This window comes from Rhinopithecus bieti, unplaced genomic scaffold (genome assembly GCF_001698545.2).
Source record: "Rhinopithecus bieti isolate Rb0 unplaced genomic scaffold, ASM169854v2 scaffold_3062, whole genome shotgun sequence".
Taxonomy (NCBI): domain Eukaryota; kingdom Metazoa; phylum Chordata; class Mammalia; order Primates; family Cercopithecidae; genus Rhinopithecus; species Rhinopithecus bieti.
In genome coordinates, this window is record NW_016804432.1 from 1,873,955 (window position 1) to 1,886,613 (window position 12,659).

Genomic DNA, 12,659 nt, shown 5'->3' on the forward strand with positions numbered 1-12,659 from the left:
GAATAGATCGCGGCAGACTGCTGTGTTAGCAGTGAGGGAGGCTTCGTGGGCGTGGGACCCTCCCGGCCAGGTGTGGGATATATTCTGGTGTGCCTGTATGCTTACAGCGCAGTATTGGGGTGGGAGTTACCCGATTTTCCAGGTGTTGTGTGTCTCAGTTCCCCTGGCTAGGAAAACGGATCCCCTTCCCCCTTGCGCTTCCAGGTGAGGCGATGCCTCGCCCTGCTTCAGCTCTCGCTGGTCAGGCTGCAGCAGCTGACCAGCACCAATTGTCCGGCACTCTCTAGTGAGATGACCCCAGTACCTTAGTTGAAAATGCAGAAATCACGGGTCTTCTGTGTCGCTCGCGCTGGGAGTTGGAGACTGGAGCTGTTCCTATTCGGCCATCTTGCTCCGCCCCTCAAAAGATAAGTATTTAAATGTTCTGATTGTTCATTTTCAAAAATAGGAATATTTCCTCAGAAGTAGCTCTTATATTTAGTAACAAAGGAGCTACTTATACGTCTCATGGGTAGTTAAAGAGGTATGTAGCAATATCCAGAGTTTGCATAATCACAGTGTCCAGGATATCCAAATATTTTCCAAGTGTATCACAGGCATTGTTGAACAATTTTCTTCTCATTGCTGCACTTATTAACCTGTATAAAGAAGCTGATTCTTCTGCTATTTGAACTTTGATTACCTTCCCAAATTCCTTCACCAAAGGTATGTGAAAAAATTGTAAAATCACTATAAAATATATTGCTTCAGTAAATCAGCTCACATATCTGATGATTACAAAGAAAATCAATACAATGAAAGACAGTCTGTTTTATAATGTTTCATTTAATTTAAAAAATAAAGTGGGATCTGAATCTGAAATGTCTCAAGGCAGAAATTAGTGAGTTCTCCAAAGAGTAAGACACCTGCATCAGAGCATTTCAATTCCTCTGTCTTCATTTTAGTGAATAATTTGTTTTACTTGTCTGATTCTTTAATGAACTTTCCAATTAAAAGCAGATGTCATTTTTCACAGAACATAAATTAGAAATCATTTTATTACTAACAGGCAAAATATATACAAATAGTATTGAATTTGCCAGCAAGCACTGGGAATGTCCACACAATGATGGGATTTTCATATTGGTGACCCTATTCTAGCCTTAACTTGCAGCTCAATTTAAAGCTTAGTGAACCCTATGTTTTAATTTCCAAGGGAATGTTGAATTTAGAAAGTCCCTCCGAAATATTTATATCCATCTAAGAAAGGTCTGAGTTAAGAAAGCAAATAAAGAACATTGTGCTCTATGATCTATGATCATGAGGTTTAAAACTACCTGCTGTTATTTTGCTTACAGAATCTTTACCAGCTCATTAAGTTTAAATGCTTAGAAAATCAGTTTTAGTTTTGACTTTTACAAAAATTCCTCATACATCTTTTTTGTTTTTTTCCTGGCATTTGTCAGCCCTTAAATAAAATGTCCCGGAAAGCATGGCTTTTTACAGTTAATACTATTATATTGCATGGTATTTTGCTATCATGATAATAATAGTGAAATTGAATCTACTTTAAGTGAATACCTGAGAGGACTTCTTATACCTTAACACAGTCAATCCCTGAACCGCCTACAACCTTCCTGTGCTAATTTAGCCATTTAGTGACTTATTTAATGCCCTAGCCTTCCCTTTCCTTGACTTTTTTTTTACTCCAAAGGCCTATTTTTAGCTAGCTTCAGCTTCCCACTCCTGTGGCCACAACACTTTGTTTTATAGTATCACCCAAAACTGCTCTCATCACAACCTCCCTGCCTTCTTTCTTTTCCTGGTCTCTGTTGTTTGTGCTACTCAGCACGGACCACCAGGGCTGTTGTGAGTAAACTCAATCACCGGGTTTCTCTGTTTCTTCCTAATTCTGAAACAATTAGCATAATTATTCTGATCGTAATTTATCTGTTACCAGTTAGCCTTTCAAATCCCTTTATTTATCGTCTGTTAATTCCCTGCTCCATACCCCGTAACAACTAGTCCAAAACCTTCGCGCTCTTTTAAAATTCTCAACTACCATGGAGCCAGGCTTTAACTAACCTCAAAGTCACTTCATCCCACAGAGTGGAATTGCTTGTTCTTTCCTTCTCTGCCCAAACTCTGTCTCTTCCTTGCTTCTCTCTTTTACTTCTTTCCCCTCATTTCCAGGAGAAATGGATCCTATTCTAGATCCCACTGGTTCTATCTCCTGTTCACTTTATATCTCTTTTCATTCTTAATATCTCATTTTTCTGTCACTCTTCACTGCCCACTCCACCTCCACTCCTTTTTTTGCCTAGTAACTCCCACAGCTTGTTTGAGGTCTCAGCTCAGACATCGCTTCCTATAGGAAACTCTTATTAATTCTCTGGAAACCATTAGCTCCATTTCTCTATGATCCAGAATCGTCCTCCACATTTTCTTGATAACACCGACCCCCTTGCTTCAGTGCTCTGGCTCGTGCTGTCTCTCCTGCTTGGGACATGGTGGGTCATCCTTGCCCTCTCCCAAGACCCACCTCTATCCTCACCAGGTGAAATTCCCGTGCGTGTTTAAGACCCAATAAGATGGCTTCTCAGGTACCCCAAAGCAGAAACTGATTTCACTTTCTACTACACACTTGTTTTGTTTTCCATTTGAGCTTGTGTTCATAAAAGGTGCTGAATAATACTTTTTAGATGGTTTCACATTCAGCGTAGGAGAGTTATGGAATGCCCATCCCGGTATCATTTGTGGCTGGCTCACAGATTATTGACTATGGAATGAGAGTCCTGTGCATATACTTAGTGGTGAACTGAAACCCAGAGCCTGCAAAGAGATGAGTTGAAGAAATTCTAGCTTTCAGTGGATTTTGTTAGAAGACAAGTGATTTCTTCCACACCATTAGAGGTGAGGATTTTTTCCTATAATAGAATACATAGCTATTATAAATATAGTTACAAAATTTTACAAGGAAGGTAAAATAACCACATGGGCATATAGACAATTTTGGGAAAGAAAACCTGATCATATTTTTTTACCTTTTCTTAGCTTTTTTTCTTTAAAGTGACACATAATAATTGTACATATTTGTGGGGTACATAGTGATGTTTCAATACATATAACATATGTATGTATATCAGATTGGGCTAATTACCGAATCCATCATCTCGCACATTTATTATTTCTCTGTGTTGGGAACATCCAATATCCTTTCTTCTAACTATTTGAAAATATATATTATGGTCATCCTACAGTGTTATGAACATTAGAACTTATTCTTTATATCCAGCTGTAATTTTTGATCCTTCCCCTTTTAAATCAGTTGTGCCTTTGTTGAGACAATGATGTCAATGAAGAAAGTAGGAAGAAATGCGTCAGTTTCATCTTTCTGAATTAAGACTAATGATATTCAATATTGCACAGGGCTGTTTAAACTCCTGATGGATTAGTGTAACAATCATTCAAGGAGTCTAAGGGTGAGGATTTTGTTTATTTGTCATTGTATCTTCCACAGGCTAGCTCAATACTTATTGACTGAATGAAGTAATGTGTAAAACTAAAGTTAAATTTTAGATTTAGAAGTCATTAATACAATAGTGTAATTTTCAGAGTCAAGTTAGTTGAAAGTTTTAGGTTTAAACTACTATTCTTATAGAATCTATCTTCCAATTATTGGTATAATTAGATATCAATTATTCTAAGTAAAATGTTACCTATTCATTAAATACCTTAGAATATACTGGATCAGTGGTTCCAAAATTTGTCTGATTGTGTCATTTCCTTGTCCCTGACTGCAAATAAAATGCTTCAGATTTTTTTTTAAATCCTTATTTTTTTCACCCTACCAATATAAATTATGATTCAGTGGATAGGGGTGAGCCTGGAAATATGTGTTTTAAAACTTTCCCAAGAGATACTAACAGCCAATCAGATTTAAGAGCCTTTTAAAAGTCTATATTTGAGGTTTATTGTGGATAAAACATAAATAGACCCTCCCTTCTATTAAGTTAGCCTATTTCATTTAGGGAAATCACCACACAATCTAATAATTTCCCCTATAGCTGAATTATATGTGTTGAGATCCTGAAAATATCTCCAATGGATTGTGTAGACAATGAAAAAGTAAGTCCTCGGAGGACATTAAGATAAACTGGGACCACCTGGTCAACCCATGACACAATCTGATTGTAGGCAAATTGTGTTAGATGCAAGTATTTTGGCCAGCTAGACTTTTATTAAATTTAATTTAAAATGGAAACACCAACCAAGCTCTCTTACTTAACTAGAAGAAAATGTGATTAATAGGAACAAGAAATCTAAGAAAAATAGGGACAAAACACTAAAGAAGAAAATGGTTCTTGGAATACACAAATCTTGGGAATATTTTCCCCAGAATTCCCTTGTAATTAAATTTTCATCTATGTTGAACCAAGGAAGAAAGAATAAATGCATTTGTGCTCCAATGACTATTTTGAAGATTTGTTTATAAGCATAGTGTGTTGTGATTTTATTTTCCAATTTTATTTTGCCACATAGTGATTTTCTTCAGTATGTATTAGCAACAAGCACCCTGCTTCATGCTGCTAAAGTGCTGCTGAGTGGAATCATTCAGTGGCCGAACACTGAAGAGAACAAGGGAAACAAGAGATTTCCAAGTCATGGGCTATTTTCCTGCAACTTTAAAAATATCTGAATGAACTAAAACAAACTAAATCTCTAAAATATCTAAATGAACTAAGATAAGAAAGCAGCAACTAATACTCAGAAATTAATTTGATGATATCTGTCACTTCTACTATAGACTTGCAATTCCAATGCTGGTAAGGTTAATTTATGGATCAAACAGCCAGTATCCCACAGTTTGGGAGGGCATGAAATCCAGGAACTTGAAGCCCAGCTAATTTGTCACTGAATTAACAGATGAGTCACTAGGAAAGCAGAAATGTACAAACTGGTGGTGACTGTCATTGCACTGCAGTAAAAATAAGGCTCAAAAAAACAAAATCTTCTTCCTGAAGCTGCTTAACAAGCTTAGATAAAAAGTGCACCTCTAGCTGGTGTTCTTTGCTCTTATCCACAAGCTCTCCCTGGTTCAATCGCAATGATTTGCACCCTATGTCTGGGAGGTGAAACAGCACACTTCTTTCATCTCTAGGTGAAATGCAAAATCACAGTCCTTCCTGTTTGCAATCTGTGCCTTTGCTGGACTGCATCATAGTGAGGGCAAAGTTCAAATGGCCTGTAGACACTGAACTCAGCAAGCATGGGAGACTGAGGCAAGACACTTCTCTCCAGAATGACCCTGACATTTGCATAGGTCAGCATAGAAATGCCCCTGAAGGGAACATGAGGAGAAGAAACTGCCACCTACTTTATAATCCAACTTGACATAATCAGAGTTTCAACTTCTAAAGGGCTCAATGCCACTCTTCAAAAGCATAAACATTTCTGTTAAAAACAAAAATCTTAAGCAGACTTTCAAATATTCTATGATTAAAATTGCCAGGTTTGTTTTACCATCTGCTAATGCAATCATGCAAAATTCTATGATTTTGTGTCAATGAGTTAATTCTAGTTGTTCCAAATGGAACTGTGGACTTGGGGGTTAAACAAAAAATAGGCTATAGTATCTAATGAGATGGTCTAGGAATCAGCCATGCTTTCGGAACTATGCATGAACTCAACACATGCTTCTGCCAGATTTGATTTTGGCCAGTAATCTCCACAGTTAATATTTTTTAGTACTTTTCAAATATATTCCCGATTGTTTTTTGGTCCACCTTTCCCCCACTTAAAACTTAAATTCTGAAGTCAAGCTTATAATGAAAATTTACCACTTGATTTTGAATGGTTAAAATCCCCTCATACACAGAGAAGTTTTTGTGTGAGCGAAAGCTTACTAAACATACTGTGGTTATCATTATTTTTTCATTTCAGTTGGAGCCCCTAACATTCTTACTTTTTGGATCTGCTTGCTGGATAATTGTTATGCCAAGTCATAACTTCATTTAAAGAGCTAAGCTGGGACTAGCAGTGGGGGGAAGGAAAGAAGAAATCTTTTTTGCCTTCTTGTCTATCAGCACTAATCCTCTGAAAAGTACCCTTTCAATCAAGGGATCCAAGAGAAGCTCAATTGCCTCAGCAAACGGAATACGGAAAGGTACAGTTAAAAAGGTTCCTACTGTGAGTGAAAAATGAAAATAATGGAGTGACCTATGGAGACACTGCAAACCCGGGAACATACAGGGCCTCATGTCTGTATCAGGTCCGAGATATGCACGCGTCTCTGTCAAATTGAAAAGCCAAGGAAGTGAACGGCTTTGACTTCCTGCTGGTGGGGACAAGTACTGGAAATATTTTATTGCAAAGTGACTGAGACCCTGTTAGAAGTTTAGCACTTAGCAGGCAGGCAGCAACCGCTTAGAGAAAACAGAACGAGATTTTCTCCATTGGGCTCCTCCAGCCTTGACAAGGGTGACAACTATATTTTTTAAATAGTGTGATGGATTCAAATGGCTCTGGAAAGTTTTATCTTAAAAATAAAATGGTGGAACTGTCCCCTATGAAAAATGGCTGGGGAAATAAATACATTACCAGAATGGTATAGAAATGCATCAGAAACTGCCTATAGATTGCCCAAAGAAAACAGAACCAATTTTCCGAGAAGATTGAATAGAAATATTGAATGGACCCAGCTTCATTTAATACCCACAGAGTTCATGTGAAAATGTAATTAAGAAGACTGGGGATGGAGAACAAAAAAAGATACGAGACACAAAATGGACCTTTACAGCTTCTTTGGAAGGTCACAGTCCACTTTTTATAGCATGATGTCAAGCACAAGGTGAAAGTGGGTTTTCAAAGACTTGGCTCTGCGCCAAAGGTCTCTCTTTAATGTTGCTTGCAAAATTTATATTGAAGGCAGATTTATGAACATTGCTGGAGAACAGGTATTTCTCTTCTTGTTCATAGAGAAGAGGTTTATTATTTTGGTCCAGTTGCTAAGCAAAACTAAGTCTGAGTTTGGGCTGTAAATTTTCAACTATATCTATATTAGCTTTATGTTTATTCTGAAATGGCGAGCCTTCTGATTTCAAAGCTGAGAATGCCAGGGTCATATGAGATTTTTATCACCTCCGAGGTCTTGTCCAGGCCATATGGAAGTTTTGCCTAGCCAATTCCAAAATAATATGGTTAATCGTTATTTGATGAGAAAAACAGTGTATCAAGACTGAGAAGAGTCAAACTACCTGAGTTTCAAATTTGGCCTTTTCACTTACTAATGTTGACACCTTGGGCAAGTTGGTCATCTCCCTGAGCCCCAGGTACTCCATCTGTAAAATGAAGATAATAACAGTTCCTACTTCATAGGGATATGATAAAAATTAAATGAGATAATGCATGTAAAGTGTTCAGCACACCACTAACATACAGGAAGAAAAATCAACCCTTACCATCTTGCAGACAGTTAAGACAACATCCTAGAGCTTAGTGTTGTCAGACTGAGCATGCAATGGCTATATTTCATTTCCTCATATCCTAACTTCTGCATTTTCCTTGCCCCTGTTTTTCTAGGCCCTCCCCAGCTTCTCCATATTTGTTAAGTAGTCTCCCCCTAATCAGCACAGAAGGTTCTGATCAATGCCAAATCTTTTTGAAGAATTACCTGCTTTATTCTGCATCTTTACACATTAAGTATTTCTCCACCTGAGTTTGAGTATTAATGCCCCACAGATCTTAACAGACAGAAGAAGAAAGAATGGTACAAAGAGAGGAAATGAACTAACAGAGGAGCTGGAGAACAGAGACAAAGCAAAGAAAGAAACAGAAAGACTTGTGAGAGCTGGTGAACTCGGTGATTCAGCTGGTCTTAGCTACAGAATGTTTTCCCCCAACGTTGTTCCATCTGGAGCATTGGTCTCCTGAGATGACTAGCAAACAGTTTATTAATCAAGAGAGTTTGTCCAAAATATTCCACACCACACTTTCCTCTAGGAGAGTCTCAATGCGTATTAGTACATTAAAGATGCCAAGAAGTACTACAGTAAAAAAACAAAACAAAACAAACAAAACCACACCCACAAAAAAACCATTTTACTTTGTTTCATCTCGTAAGACTGATCAATACTTAACACTAATCAATAACATTTTGGGAAACATTTCACTACCATTATTTTACAACTGGGTTGCAAGAATACCCATAAATAAAGAACAAATTTTGGATAATTAATGAACCAAAACTGATGGGCAGAAAAGTGGGACTAACATTTAGTGAGTGCCTATTATGTGTGCCAGAAATTGTACTGTTTTAAAAATATTTGCTCATTCCCAGTAGGTTAAAGTAATGGTTTTTAAGTGGTAGGGTTGATAAAAGTGCTTTATGAAAGAACATCTTGGCACATATTAGTTTTCCTTACGTGGGGACACAATAGCTCTTTAAAAATGGAAAGATCTTGAGAACTCATGTAGCCCATATCCATGCTTAAGAGTGTTGCTTTTGCATGCACTGAGAAATTGCAGATTTTGGAGTCTATCCTCAGTTCCCTGGAAGGTAGCATGAGACAAAGATCTGTGAACTAGTCCTGGTACTGCCACTTACTCGATATGTAACCTTGAGTAGCATACTCTTCTGAACCTATGTCAATACTAGAAAAAATAATATCTAATTTAAGGGTTTTTGAGGATTATAGTTAATTTTATATAACTGATACTCCAAATAATTCAAATTTCTTACTCTACGTTTTATGGTCTTATATTCATTGATCAAAATGTTTTTCTCTTGCACCTAAAACTATAACGGTTCCCATGGACACCACAAATTAGTGTGTACAATATCTTATCACCTGCTAACTGTTACTTAAAATACTACTGTATTGAGAGAGAGAGAGAGAGAGAGAGAGAGAGAGTGTGTGTGTGTGTGTGTGTGTGTGTCTGGAGTTCAGTGACATGATCACAGTTCACTGCAGCCTCGACTTCCTGGTCTCAAGCGATCCTCCCACCTCAGCCCTACCAAGTAGCTGAAACTACAAGCATGCGCCACTATGCCCATATGCCCACTATTTGTATTTTTTGTAGACACAGATTTTTGCCATGTTGCCCAGGCTGGTCTCAAATTCCTGGGCTCAAGTGATCTGCTTGCCTTGGCCTCCCAAAGTGCTGGGATTACAGGTAACCGCACAAACCATTTTATTCTTTATATTCCCCAAGGCATCTGTTTTAGCATAGTGCTGGGTACATAGTAATACCATAGTAGTTACTTTGTGAAATGAATGAATGGAAAAATTAATGGCAAATTGCACTAAAATTGTACTTATTTTACACAATGTAATATAACAAATGTAACTTAATAGGATACTTTGTACTCGTAGAACAAGGCAGGATGGAGTCAGACTGAGACTTCTGAAATCTTGTGCTAAATTTTCCACGCTTAACAAGTAGCCTATGCCTATTACTCAACCTCAGCTTATGTGAATACCAGAAGATTCACTAACAAGACAGCCGTGTTAGAGATAATCATTTTGACAGTGGGTCTGACTTCAAGAATTTTGCAAGAAACTTGAATTTCCCTTCAAATAAATTGAATGTAAATATGCTTGGTTTACTGGGACTCATATTTTAATTCTGTTTAATGTTTTTCCATCCTCATGCAACAAAAGTAAAAGCTACCTCTTTTCATTTTCTGAAAGGTCTATATAATATTAAGAGTGAAGCTTTGAAAGGTGAAACTGATATCATGAAGGAGGAAATACAGAACAATAACAGCTATCCATTTTATGAAGGGTAGCAGAACTTCATTTTATTAGGTTGGTGCAAAGGTAATTACTTTTAGTGGCAAAAACTGCAATTACCTTTGTACCAACCTAATGGCTCTAAGTGTAGGCAGATACAAAAACAACAGTCATAAGACGTGATTTCTCTTCATTTCTTGTACACAGTTACCCACATTGACAGTGAGACTGAATTGTGGGAAAGATATGTTTTTATACTTAAATGAATAAACACTGGACAAAACGAGTTCAAGATTTAAAACTGTTGTTCATTGTATAGGGGGTATATTTTAGGTGGATTTCATAGAAATGGAAGTGACCTGTATTTGGGTCAGCTGGGAGCTCTGCCAGTCACTCATCCCAACTTCCTGCCTCTTTCTACTGTCCCATTTTAGCCTCTTTCTGTGTCTTTTCCCACTACATCTACATGACACTCAAACCTGTAGTGAAGCATTTACCACTACAATATTTACTACACTTTCATGATTTGAAAATCGAATGGCAGATTTCTGATATACTCAACATATCGAAATATTCTCTGAATCTTATCAGAAATTATAAAAAGGGGTGTCTCTGTCAGTTTGAGTTTCTATAACAAAGTAACATAGACTGAATAACTTGTATACAATAGATATTTTTGTCTCATTGTCCTGGGTGTGGGAAGTTCCAGATCAGGGTACCAGCATGGTAGAGTTGTGGTGAAAACCCTCTTCTGGGTTGCAGGCTGCCAACTTACCGTATCCTCACATGGTGGAAGGGGCAAGGTAGCCCTCTCAGGCCTCTTTCATGAGGTCACTAATCTCCCAAAGCCCTACTTCCTAATGTCGTCACCTTGGGGATTACATTTCAGCAGAGGAATTTGCGGGGGACACAAGCATTCAGTCCATAACCGGGGAGATGTATAAAATAAACTTAGTAAGAATGATCTGTTGCAGGAATGGAATTCTGCTGTTGAGAAGCTGAAGAGTGGGGCACTGAGAATTCTGCTGTCAAAGGACTACGTGGAGAAAGAACACCTCCAGCTCTCTCACCAGAAACTGAGTCAGCTTCAAGAAGAATTTGGTCAACTCATGGTGGAAAGGAATACCTGGTTAAAGAAGGCAAATGAATTTTTTAACAGTGCTAACAAGGTCAGTGTGAGATCAAATTGATAATTTTCAGTAATCAGGGAGACCAGTAAAAGACCCATTACTTCAACCAGCTGGAGCACATCACAGAAGTCAAAACTCCATGTAAAATTTCAAAACTGATAGCAGCAAAGAAGAATTTTTAACATATATTCCTATTATGGCCATTATTTGGTTCTCAAAACTAAAAGACTGTTTTCACATGTAAAAGGTGACTTTAAAAACTGCAAACACACCTCATGAGGGTTTTTTGTTTTTTTGTTTGGTTTGGTTTGGTTTGGTTGTTGGATGGTGTTTGTTGTTGTTTTGAGAAAGGGCCCGGCTCTGTCACCCTGGCTGGAGTGCAGTGGCGTCATCATAGCTTACTGCAGCCTCAACCTCCCAGACTCAAGTGATTCTCCCATCTCAGTCTCCCATGTAGCTGGAATCACAGGCACATGCCACCATGCCTGACTTTTTATTTTGTAGAGACAGGGTCTCACTATGTTGTGCAGGCAGTCCTCAAACTCCTGGGCTCAAGTGATCCTCCTGCCTCAGCCTCCCAAAGTGCTGAAATTACAGGCGTGAGCCACCATGCCTAGCCTCATGAGGGTTTTATCTTACAGCTGCCACTGGTCTGTTTGCGGGGGACACTTGTGCCCACATTATTGTGTTTCCCATGGAGGAAGAGAATTATCATAAATATGTCAAGGTTTAAAAAGACCTTAAAATTTTACCGAAGGCCCTCCTTTTTTTCATCCTCTTTTATTTACCAGGTAAAAAATATATGAATATTGCAAGTCTTTTTGCACACAAGCCATAAGGCTAGAAACCGTGCCTTAGCCTGATTGTTCTACCTTAATCTTGCCATTTTAAGTCAGCCAGAGTGAAATCTGGCTGTGGACCATCTCCAGGTCTTCTTGAGTTGGAGAAGTGCTCTGCTTCTCCTCTCTGATTCATTGGACGTTCATTGCAGCAGCTGGTTCCTGCTAAGTGGCAGTGTTCACCTGTTCACATCACTTGAGTATGGCTCAGTATATGAGGCTAGGGATCTTATGTGAAATTTTTTTCTACCTTTTCCAATGTAAGATACACCTTCAAATGGTGTTTTTGGAATTCTTTCATACCTTAAATTTCACTGATGTTTTCAAAACAGACAATGTGGCAGGAAATGAAAGAGGAAACCCTAGAAGCTAGGTACGTTGTGATCTAAAATCATATCGTCAACACCCTGAATACAATGTCCTGTTGCATATCAAAATAGTGACTTAATTTTGAACTTCTTTACTAATAAAAACTTTCTGAAAAAAATAAATGTAAAATTTCAAAACAGAAGTGCTAAATTGTGGTAAAATGTTAAAGAAAGATTTATTGTCAGATTATTTGTCATTTGGGATTTCTTTGTTTTAAGAGAGGAAACAGACATACCATATTACTGGAGCTATTGAACTAATTCGATGTTAAGTGCTAATTAAGCTTCTCCTCAGTAATTCTGTTTTTGAATAAGAGACTTTTAAATTTAAACTGCAGTTTCATTTTTCAAAATGAGTGGGTCATCTACAAGTCAGTTATTATTGTTTCTAAGGAAAACAGTTATCAAACATATTGCTATAAAACAATGCGTCCAGTTCAAACCCTATAGTTTACAGCCTTGCAAAATGTAGTTTCTCTCTTTCATTCCCATTCTCTTACTCTGGTTTTCTCTGCTCTCATTATTTTGTACTTTGCTGTTATATCTTTCTGGGTTTTAGCAGAGAAGGAATATCCCCTCCAAAAGTCTTTAAAAAAAAAAAAAAAAAAA

At 37.7% G+C, this 12,659-nt stretch overlaps 1 protein-coding gene across 1 annotated transcript in view; it reads left to right on the plus strand.

Moving 5' to 3' along the window:
- CCDC141 (coiled-coil domain containing 141) overlaps positions 1–12,659 on the plus strand; it is a 215,293-nt gene that overhangs the window by 120,067 nt on the left and 82,567 nt on the right. Inside the window, 1 exon segment of the mRNA XM_017868275.1 lies at positions 10,688–10,882. Within this exon segment, the coding sequence (XP_017723764.1) occupies positions 10,688–10,882 (195 nt within the window).